Source organism: Myxine glutinosa, chromosome 5 (assembly GCF_964187855.1).
Source record: "Myxine glutinosa chromosome 5, kmMyxGlut1.1, whole genome shotgun sequence".
NCBI classification, from domain to species: domain Eukaryota; kingdom Metazoa; phylum Chordata; class Myxini; order Myxiniformes; family Myxinidae; genus Myxine; species Myxine glutinosa.
In genome coordinates, this window is record NC_136265.1 from 102355983 (window position 1) to 102368172 (window position 12190).

At 40.0% G+C, this 12190-nt stretch overlaps 1 protein-coding gene across 1 annotated transcript in view; it reads right to left on the reverse strand.

The window, feature by feature from the left end:
* LOC137428441 (follistatin-related protein 4-like) overlaps nucleotides 1-12190 on the reverse strand; it is a 97740-nt gene that overhangs the window by 51187 nt on the left and 34363 nt on the right. Inside the window, exon 6 of the mRNA XM_068118358.2 lies at nucleotides 5776-5899. Coding sequence (XP_067974459.2) covers nucleotides 5776-5899 — 124 coding nt within the window. The remainder of the gene's footprint in view (nucleotides 1-5775; nucleotides 5900-12190) is intronic.

The following is a 12190-nucleotide window of genomic DNA, read 5'->3' on the forward strand; positions in this document are numbered from 1 at the left end:
TCACCACATACAAGGCTTTCATCCGCAGCTCAATGGAGTACTGCTCTCCCCTCTGGGCTGGTGCTCCTGCCTCACACCTAGCTCGGCTTCACTCTGTTGAAACCAAAGCTTTCAGAATCATTGGAATCTCCCGCGATGAAGCTAACTCCGAGGGCCTTTCACTTACTCCGAGGAAAAACAGCTGTTCACCACTCTTATTTTATCATCTCTTATCTTCCCCCATCCAAAACCTTGATCTTTTCTACCCCCGTTAACACAACCCAAATCCACCTCTTTCAATCTCCGACTTCATTCCTGAAATTTCTAGTATTGTCAATTTGTTTTCTACCGTGCACCCTTCAATTTGTCAATCTCGCTTTGACTCTCCTTTGAAAATGACTCTTCCCCCCTTCCACAGATCTACCGACGTCCCTGTTCTCTACTGTTGTTGTGCTTGTGTGCTTCCCTCTATCTCCCCTTCTTGTCTCCCTCTCCCTTCATTGCATGTTTTATGTGTCCGTTTATGTTTTTTGTGTTTAATATGTTCGCTCTTACATGAGCCTCGACTTTGTATGCAAAAACAAACAAACAAAAAAAAACCTTTCGACCCTTTCAACTGCCGAGATCCCTTACACCTTTGAAGACCCTTCATCCCATTTAGAATGACTTTTTGAGGTCGACGTGTTTTTGAGATCAGTTGATTTGGGATGGAGTCCAAAACGCATAACAACATCTTTATAATGATCAAAGGAACTTTGAAAATATCCATCATGTGACGTCATGCAAGCCCTGCAGAGTGAAATATGTCGTCTACAAACACAAAATGTACACAAATTACCTTTTATTGATTATTTTTTTAAATGTTTCTGCTTCTTGTTCATTTACTTCTGCACAACATCTCTTGAAATGCTAATCATTTGTAAAACAAGGTCCCAGCTCGATGCGATGCCAGGTACAGCACGTAAACATCACCTTGTAGCAGAAGCAACTGAACACGTTAACGTTCCTCGGGGTCGAAACGCATGGATTTTCCCATCTAACAGCATCACATTTTATTCTACAGCGTTACCTGCAACTCTAGGGGTCAATGGCTGTGTTGCAATTCGGACTACGCAGCGCCGCAAACACATTGGGTCGATAAGCAGGACACATTGATCATGACCGCTCCCGGCTGGACAACTGGGCACGCGAAGCGGAAAGTGTGGCTCAGAAATTGGTTAATTTGTCTGTCTGTCTGTCTGTCTACAAATGTCAATGTATGATCGAGGAACGACTTAAATTGAGGAACAACTTAATTCCAATTCCAACGTTATATTTTGAACATGAATCGGAATATGAATCGGAAAACGGACCTGTAGTTTAGCAGTACTTTGTCTCTGAATTCGTCCCGATCGCACATACGCAGAGACGAGTGAGATAATATCTTTACTCTGTCTGCCAAAAAAGAAAATCATTACAAAATTTCCAAACAGGAAATTTTACTGTTTTTAGCAACGTCATAAAGGACACAAACAACAGGCACAGAGACCTAATGTAACGGACTAGAGTCCCTGTATAAAGAGAGTTGTGTCAACTCAAATTTGGACGCCATTTTGTGTCTAAGTGTGTCGGATTAGATATACATGTACATTCGCGATATGGGGTGATATATTCTAAACCTGCTAAAAAAAAATTTACTACACATATTTAGTCTTATTATTACATACAGGTGATATTTGTTTTGTCAAAAACTCAGCTATTGCCGTGAAAAAGAGCTGTGTGGTGATATTAAAAGTGGTATGGCAATGCATATTACAAGCCAACACTGCATATAAGAGCTAACATTATAAGTAAGACAAACCAATGCTGTCGTTCTCTGAATTTTAATAACTTTTAGAAAGGAGTGTGGGCATATCCAATATTTTTTAAAGGGTGCCGAGAGCAATTCCGTCCGGTGTAGGACTTCCAGCCGACATATAGTCTAACACACTTAAAACAAATTATGTACGTGGTATTGCCATATTTCTATAGTGTACAACTTTAGTTTTATCGACATTTATATTCAATTTCCATTGTAATGATTTAACAAGCTGCAAGTCAGCTTCTGTCTCTGACATAAGGAAAACGTCATCGGCATCTAGTAAGATTGAAACGTTCATTTATTACTACACCCTTGCCCAGAACTCTGATGGATATTGCCTGATCGATTAATATGTTTCATAGCTGGCGACTTGGCTGCACAACCCGCAAAAAAATTGAGCAGGTCCCCCCCTAAAATTGCTTTTATGATTGCCGATTAGGCTAAAGATTTTAAACCAAAAAAATAACTTGCCTCGGAATAAGTTTTGAATGGACGGACAGACAACTGAAAACAAAACGGACCATGGGTTTCCCACCCCTATAAAATCAAAATTAATTCCCTCTGAAAAAGTACAGTGACATTGCCCGCAGACTACCCAACCGCAGACCAGGCAATGTCACTGTACCGGGACATTTCATCAATCAATGACAATATGCGGTCCGCTAGGACTACCCGAAAAAAATTGAGCAGGGTTCTTCCCACGGAAATGCATTTTTGGTCAGCTCCTTGAAGATTATAAACAAACACAAATCACTTCCCTTTAAAAGGGTTTTCAACGGACAGACAACCAAAAAAAAACCGAGCAGATAGAATTGCTTTTGAACATCGATCATCAAGCGGCGTGGGCCTACCTGGCAGAGTCTCGAGGAGTCGATCGCTTTCCAGCTCTTTCGTCTGACTTTCGCTTCCCAAATTTGTCTTCTGACTTTATCACTTGGAAATCTATACATCTTATATTTCCCAGATTGGTTTGAACAACCAAAAGCAGAACAACCAGTCATTTTGTTTGGCAATAAACAACATTCCCGTACCAAGCTGACGTTCACGCACGGTGAAGTTAGACACAAAATGGCGCCACGAAATCACGTGACCAGAAATCTCGGGTCAGCGCATGGCGCAACTCTCTTTATACAGGGACTCTATAACGGACTAAATAAGGTGGTGTAAAAGACGCTGCATCAATGGCGGTAAACTTCAGAATTGTTTTTTTCTAAAACCTTTAAAATCTTTATTTTATTTCAATTTAATTATATACTTGAACAATGTAGAACACAAATCACCTTTTTCACACTTTCAAAAACCTTCCATTTAGCAGGACTTGGACAAAATATTACGGCATTTTACGTCATCTCGACCAATCAAATTTGTCGCGCGCAGACCCCGCCCATGTCCTTGTTTCTCAAAACTGCACAAGGTGAAACGTTTGCAGTAAGGCGACGAGTTCAGGACTACAAACAGTTTTGGGAACATACATTTATTACCTACAGGACCGAAAGAGGACGGAGATTACGTTTTCACCCTTGTTTGTCTGTTTGTTTGTCTGTAAGCACAATATCTCAAAAGGTTATGGATGGATTCTGAGTAAATTTGGTGGACAGGTTTGGTGTGTGACAAAGATGAAATGTTTACATTTCGGTGAGATTCCTGGTCCGGATCCGGAGAATCTGTACTGTGGAAGCAGTTCCCTAGAAAAGGTTATGCTAGATGGTTTGCCGATACCAATAAGGTATCTCATTCGTAGATCCATTGGATGTATAAAAAGTGTTCACGAAACTACGTACAAACAGATCAACCAGATCACTGGATTTTGACTATCTGAAAGGACAGGCAGGATTTAGGAAAGGACATCCTGCAAGTGGTCACCTCCAGGAAATCCAGAAGAGGGCAAAGTCAACCTACGGCAGTCAATCGGCTTGATTGACTATTCACATGAAGGTATTCTTGCAATCAATGACAAATCCAGGAATCGGTGATATTCATACACATACACACATATATATGTATGATTTCTGCTAATTCTGCCTTCATATATATGTATATAATGCATGGAATCAATAGGAATCGAATCTGTAACTTCTTGAAAATTAACTAATAAGGCACTAATCTGAAAAATAAATAATTAATCGATTGATTGATTAATCAAAAATACCCTTTACAGACAAATCTCTTGGTCACTGTCATGTCCAAATATCAGCTTCCGAGCTCAAAAGGTGCATGAGATATTGACTGGTTGACAAAGAAAACAAGAAAGAGCAATCAGAGATTGCAAACCCTCGCCAGGATGTATTTACTGTGGTTTTTAAGGCTTTTGTGTTAAAGCAAATATGGCGGCTGAACCACGTGACCGATAACGTCATCATTTTTTTTTTCTCCACCAGTTTATGCCGACATGGCGCTCAAGAAATTTCATCTTGATCGGATGAAGTTTTGTAATTGTCTAATTATGAAGTCATAATGAAGGCACCTATGACATCATCATTAACATATTTTATTCCCCATGGAGAGTTCCTTACAATGAGCCATGTCTCAATTTCCTCTATTGAGCGCTTTCTGAGATATGGAGGTGCAAAGTTTTTCAATTTTTCCAAGATGGCGGCCGAACCACGTGACCTATGACGTCATAATTATCATTAAAAAATTCTACAGCTGGAGTTGCACCTATGGTGAAAATTACCTGTCAATCGGACCAACGGTTGCAGAGAAAATCATATTTATTCTGTGCAGACAAACAAACAGACAAACAAACAAGGAAGAGGTCGAGCAGAACACGATACTTGCAAAATCCACCACCTCCTCCCCGCCCCCCCTCAAAATATGCCATAAATACATCAAATTGTTCATTTCATCAAGATTTAAATTGACGAACTTAATGAAAGCTCGGTTCAATAAGATATGGATTGATTATTTTTCAGATGGAAATTGATGATTTTAGAAGTTCGACCTTGAGTTGGTTGACGTTTGACCTTTTGACCTAAAAAAATAATTGCTTTCCCAATTCAATGACACTACGTAATTGCTGTTTAATTTCCAAGTAATGGGATGAAAATGAACAATTTTTCAGATGAAAATTGATGATTTTAGAAGTTTGAACTTCAGTTGACCTTTGACCTTTTGACCTCGAAAACAGTTGCTTTCCCAATTCAATGACACACTATGTAATTGCTGCTTAATTGTCATGTTAATGGGATGAAAAGTGATGATTTTTCAGATGAACATTGATGATTTTAGAAGTTTGACCTTGAGTTGACCTTTAACCTTTTGCCCTTAAAATATTTGGTTTCCCAATTTATTGACTCAAGATGCAAAGTTGAGTCAATCAGATGAAAAATGACAATTTTAGAAATCTAACCTCAAGATGACCTTTGACCTTTTCACCTCAAAATCAATAGGCTTCTTCCTTATGACCAAGTCTACAATTTGGTGTAGTTTCGTTAAGATTGGATTAAAATTGCAACCTGTATATGACTGACATACAGACAGACAGAAAGAATAACGCACACGACCAACCAATATATTTGAAAAATTTTCGATTTTACAAGTAACAGAAAGAGTGAAAACTGAGCACCCTCAATTAACCCTCGTTAATCCGGACTACTTTGTTCCCAGCACCCAATGTCGGATTAGCGAGATTGTCCGATAAACGATTTGCGGATTAGAGGGATAAAATGAATGGCGGAAACCTATTCCACGGATGTTTTGGTCGGATAGCAAGATTTCCGGATTAAACGGGGTCGGATTAACGAGGGTTGACTGTACTCCCTTTCGGCGCGCGTCATCGCCGGGCCCCCTTTGGCGTCCGGCGATGACGTCATGCAACGCCTGGAGGTAGAATTGGAAAGGAACTGTGTACAAGAAAAAGAAAGAGAATAATCTGTGGAAGAGTCGATAAAAGGTCAGGTAAAACATTTGAGTGCGCATTAATGAAAGAGGTGTACAAGTGGTGTTAGAGCACTCACTGTTCACGTGCAGAAGGTGTAGCTCCTCGATGGATCTCCCCCCATGTTGCACCTGACAGGTGTAGACACCAACATGTAGCAAGGAGACCGTCGGAATGTACAGTCGCCGCCCTTTCACCACAAACTGCAAGGACAAATTTTATAATTGCAAAATTAAAATGCAGACGACGAAAAATGATTGGCTAAGCGATGGGTCACCTGATGCAACAGACACCATTTATTCTTGTATGATTTATTTTATTACAATGATCTTGTGCTTGTGCCGGAGAATTTAGCAGAGGTTGATAGGCCAATGGCCTCGTCCTGTTTTCAGGTTCCTTGTGTACATTTTTGGTGAAGATTTTGGTGAAGATCCGCATCTGGATATTATTATTATTTTTTACCTCCATCACTCGAAGTGGACGGACATCATGTTTTCACCTCCGTCTGTTTGTCCCCATTTGCTTGTCTCTCCGAGAGCACGATATCTCAAAAAGTTTTGGACGGATTCGGACGAAACTTGGTGGGCAGGTCAGGTGCGTGGCAAGGAAGAATTCATTTTACTTCAAAGATCTGGATTCGGATCCAGATTAAATAATTTTTTAAGTGATTCTTCACCATTGAGTGATAGGTCATTCTCGCATTTGTGAACATTTATTTAAATTCGACAAACCATCACTATGGATGTGCACAGAAGGAAACGAAGCAAGTACCACCAGGACATCATGAAAATGAACCAAGTTATTTGAATGTTCACTTATTTTCCCGAGCAACCATTGTATCCTCCAAGTGTCCTCTTTTTGTGTCTCTCTAACCTGCTGCTGTGGGAGTGTGTCCACGCTTCACAATGAGTTGTTACTGTTCTGTATTCCAGCTCTCCTGTGAGTCTCCACTTTGGATCCCCAAAAAATCAATTATTCACCAAGAATTGAAAATTATTTAAGTTAACTATTTAACGCACACATGCACAAATACACGAACACACACACGAACACACACACACACACGAACACACACACACACACACACACACACACACACACACACACACACACACACACACACACACACACACACACACACACACACACACACACACACACACAAGGGATTTCAGTCAATTCCCAGGCTAATGGGGGCAGTTTGACCCATTTGGCTCCCCAGCGTCTGACTGTCTGGTTTTGGGAGGCTGTTGACAAAATCTGTGTCAACAGCTTGCGTCAACATTCTTTCCTTATGAGCAGCTCCCCGCTTGCTTGCCTTTCTCTCAAGGCCCAGCCCAGTCTGTGAAACTGGGAAGATGTTTATTTTGAGTTTTTTCTTTCATCTTTGAAGTATATTACCGAATACAAATTGTGATTCCTTGAGATGACATTGGGGCTTGACTGTGTGAGCCAAAGCCCAATGCCCAATCCCATGCATGATAATCTTATCCAGTTCAATAAACCTCCTGCACACTTGGTCCGAGTATTGAGACTCCTGGGCGAAGGGATTCAGGAAAACACACAACACACAACACACAACACACACACACACACACACACACACACACACACACACACACACACACACACACACACACACACACACACACACACACACACACACACACACACACACACACACACACAGTGAGTTCAAAACAATGAGAGTAATGGATAAAAACAATTGAGAGTGCAAAACAATGAGAGTAATGGTTCAAAACAATGAGAGTAATGGTTCAAAACAATGAGTATTGGTTCAAAACAATGAGAGTATTTGTTCAAAACAATGAGGGTTAAAAGCCATGAGAGTTCAACACAATGAGAGTATTTGTTCAAAACAATGAGAGTTCTAAACAATGATGGTAATGGTTCAAAACAACGAGAGTGCAAAACAATGAGAGTTATGGTTCAAAACAATGAGTATTGGTTCAAAACAATGAGAGTATTTGTTCAAAACAATGAGAGTTAAAAGCCATGAGAGTTCAACACAATGAGAGTTCTAAACAATGAGAGTAATGGTTCAAAACAATGAGAGTTCTAAACAATGAGAGTTTTAAACAGTGAGAGTAATGGTTTAAAACAATGAGAGTTCTAAGCAATGAAAGTAATGGTTAAAACAACGAGAGTTCAAAACAATGAGAGTAATGGTTCAAAACAATGAGAGTTCTAAACAACGAGAGTAATGGTTAAAACAATGAGAGTTCAAAACAATGAGAGTAATGGTTAAAGGCAATGAGAGTTTAAAACAATGAGAGTAATGGTTAAAAACAATGAGAGTTCTAAGCAATTAAAGTAATGGTTAAAACAATGAGAGTTTAAAACAATGAGAGTAATGGTTAAAAACAGTGAGAGTTCTAAGCAATGAAAGTAATGGCTAAAAGCAATGAGAGTTTAAAACAATGAGAGTTCTAAACAATGCGAGTAATGGTTAAAAGCAATGAGAGTTCAAAACAATGAGAGTAATGGTTAAAAGCAATGAGAGTTTAACACAATGAGAGTAATGGTTAAAAGCAATGAGAGTTCAAAACAATGAGAGTAATGGTTAAAAGCAATGAGAGTTAAAACAATGAGAGTATTGGTTCAAAACAATGAGAGTTCTAAACAATGAGAGTTCAAAACAATGAGAGTAATGGTTAAAACAATGAGAGTTCAAAACAATGAGAGTAATGGTTAAAAGCAATGAGAGTTTAAAACAATGAGAGTAATGGTTCAAAACAATGAGAGTTCTAAACAACGAGAGTAATGGTTAAAAACATCGAGAGTTCAAAACAATGACAGTAATGGTTAAAAGCAATGAGAGTTTAAAACAATGAGAGTAATGGTTAAAAACAATGAGAGTTCTAAACAACGAGAGTAATGGTTAAAAACATCGAGAGTTCAAAACAATGACAGTAATGGTTAAAAGCAATGAGAGTTTAAAACAATGAGAGTAATGGTTAAAAACAATGAGAGTTCTAAGCAATGAAAGTAATGGTTAAAAGCAATGAGAGTTTAAAACAATGAGAGTTCTAAGCAATGAAAGTAATGGTTAAAAGCAATGAGAGTTTAACACAATGAGAGTAATGGTTCAAAACAATGAGAGTTCTAAACAATGAGAGTAATGGTTAAAAACAATGAGAGTTCAAAACAATGAGAGTAATGGTCAAAAGCAATAAGAGTTTAAAACAATGAGAGTAATGGTTCAAAACAATGAGAGTTCCAGACAATGAGAGTTCAAAACAATGAGAGTTCTAATCAATGAGAGTTCTAAACAACGAGAGTATTGGTTCAAAACAATGAGAATTCAAAACAAGGAGAGTATTGGTTCAAAACAATGAGAGTTCAAAACAATGAAAGTTCAAAACAATGAGAGTTCTAAACAATGAGAGTTCAAAACAATGAGAGTTCAAAACAATGAGAGTAATGGTTCAAAACAATGAGAAAAACAAAAGAAGAATATTTGTCCATGTTGGTTTGTTGGAACACTGTCTGCAGTGCGTTACTCTCTGTCCCACAATGGAATGGAAGCACAGCCACTCAACACTATTTAGGTCAGATTATCTATAGGCCTTAGGAGAACACAGCACAAATCCAGGAGGCCTTGGAGTTAGAAATGGGCCACGACTGGCTGTGTCACCAAGCCGACACAACCCGACATGCAGGTCCGAGCAACACAATCAAATTACTGACACTCAAAGCTCCAAGGGGAAAGAAGGTGAGAAGAGAGAAAAATGGCAGCAATGAAGCACTAACATGAGAAGAGATAAATCTGTCATCGTCATCTGATACGGACACGTCCTCATTTTCTCATTGAAATTGTTTTTAATCAAACCTATGTATTGAAAAGTTTTTAAAAAGTCAAAATGGTGGCAGCAAGTCTTCACCATCGTAATCTCATAATTTTGTCGAATGACCCACGCATATCTGCGGTTGATCGACAAATGACCCACACGACAATCCAAACTGCCATCATGAAAATCTTGTCAATCAGAACTGAAGAACATGCACCAGAACAAATGGGTCAAATTATTGCTCTTATTGCTTATGGGACCTGAATGCCAAGTATTGTGAAGTCCAGGTATTTTCCCCCCAAAATAGGTATTTTTTGTTTGTTTGTTTCATCTTATGATTACGGTAGTATGATTTTACATGATGCCCTGTCTTCTATTGGTGAAAGGAGAAGCGTCCGTTCGTGTGTGTGTGTGTGTGTGTGTGTGTGTGTGTGTGTGTGTGTGTGTGTGTGTGTGTGTGTGTGTGTGTGTGAGTGTTATTACCATGGGTACCACTAGCTAATTGTATTAACAGGAAATAATAACAACCCGACTCCTCTCTAACAAGGATATTTCTCGTGTTCCTATATTTCCGCGAGTCCCTTTTTCATTTCAAGCAATAGAAAAATTTATAAAAGTACACCGAAGGAGCACAACAACAACAAGCACAGACACAACAACAACATGTCATAAAATATCCATTATTTTGTGTGTTTTCCTTCATTTTACATCCTCAATCACACTCGCCATCTCAGACACACATGCGGGGGCACTGCAAGGGGGGAAGTCAGGATGATTCCAAGGGCCCTGCACTGACAGGGGCCCTAAAAATTATTAGAACATTAGGTAAAAATGTGCGCGCGTGCTTCATCGGGGCCCAAAATCCCTGGCGGCGCCCCTGCACACATGGGATATGCTTGTGTAGTAGAACACGCTGTCTTTTGATTAAAGCCGTCAGCTGTCACCATAATGAAGTTCATTACGAAAAGCGATTACTGTCGACTCGACGACATGAAAGTGCAGATAAGACTTGCTTGTTATCTCCGCAGGCCTGCTGCTTCATATTGTTTTTCAATTCCTAGGGGCCATTCAAAAGTTGCATAACGCTTGGAGGTGTGGGGAGCCTTCCAGGAAGTGGAGGTGCAAAAACGTTGGAGCAAAAAAAGCCTTGCGGAATTTTTCAACAGGCCCGTATTCTAATGAAGTGTGACTCGTAGCTATAGTAGAGCCAGACAGGCAAGAGTTACAGTACCCAATTACAGTACCATTTTGCTTTGAATCGCACACAGAGAAACAACATGGCCGTTCAAAGTACGCAGCCCGCTGAGTCACCTTGTCTGTACAGGTATGTGAGTGGCCGGATGACCTTCCCAATGCTAGAACCAGGCCACACTAATCTCAGGGAAAAGAGCATCGGTACGGTACGTAAATACTTGCCATCCATCCATCTTCTCAAACCAAGGTTTCCTTCTCAAAGCCGAGCAAGTAAGGAGGGCTTACCTCCATCTGTCTCGGGCATTGCATGGTCCTCACACTCCAACGGTATAATCAAGGATTCAGAAGTTCTCCCACCATGTTTGGATCACCACTCAGAATTAGGCCTCTCCATGAATTATTCCTCGTTACACCTAACAAATCGAGTATAACAAGGCTGCCCAATCAATTTGTTGATTGGCTCAGTGGGCTGCATCTTGCAATGTAGTGAAGAATGGTTAAATCCTATAGGCACCTGGTAGGAAAATCATTGGCAAACCTCCCAAGTATATGATTTGCAGACATTCTTCTTCTTCCTCTTCTTCTTCTTCTTCTTCTTCTTCTTCTTCTTGCATATGCAGCACATGGCTGTGGATAGCATAATTCACTAGGGACATGGCCATGCTGCTGTGGGTATCCGTTTTCTTCATTTGAAAGGCCTCAACTATCGGGTTCCGGCGATAGTCCGTCGACTCTTCACCAAGGGCACCGTGGGATCTTTACCGTCCACTGACTAATGCTGGCAGACAGGAGGGGCAGTTTAACGCCCATCCGAGGTTCGGCACACACATTTATGAATTGCTGCAGAAACACTGCCTTCGTAGCATTAACTCTTGCGTTGAAGCAGATGAGACATTGAATGGATACCCTGTCTATGCCAGGTACCCATAATATTTACTGCATACCGTGCATTGATGTGTAAGAAGTCTGTAAGAATTATGAGTATGTAATAATTGCAAATTTGTTTTACTGCCGGTGTTGAGCTCGCTTAATGGAAACTTAGACTATGACTTGCAATACCGACTCTCACCAGAAGTGGCGCAATACTATATGATGCACATTTACATTGAGGGAATTCGGTACTTTTCGGTACTTGCAATACCCTCCCCACCCCCCTTGACCTTAAACCCCAGGGCCTATGAAATCTTTTTTACCCACTAATCTCCCCTTGCTACTCATGGCATAAACAAAAATTTATGCCGCTTTGCTGCAAAGCTCAGTGTTGGACGCTTTGGTTTGAACCTCTGCTTAAAATGAGTGAAATGAAAATTTCGAATTATCCTCACTCAGATTTCAACATCACCGTAACGCAAATTATCAAGTTGTTTAAACTTTCTTTATATGAGAAAAGACTAGAATGTAAGGCCTATCGGACGCACGGACGCAAGGACACAGGCACACTGAGACTGAGCTCCTTTTATCTATCTATAATTCCAGTAATCTCTGTCT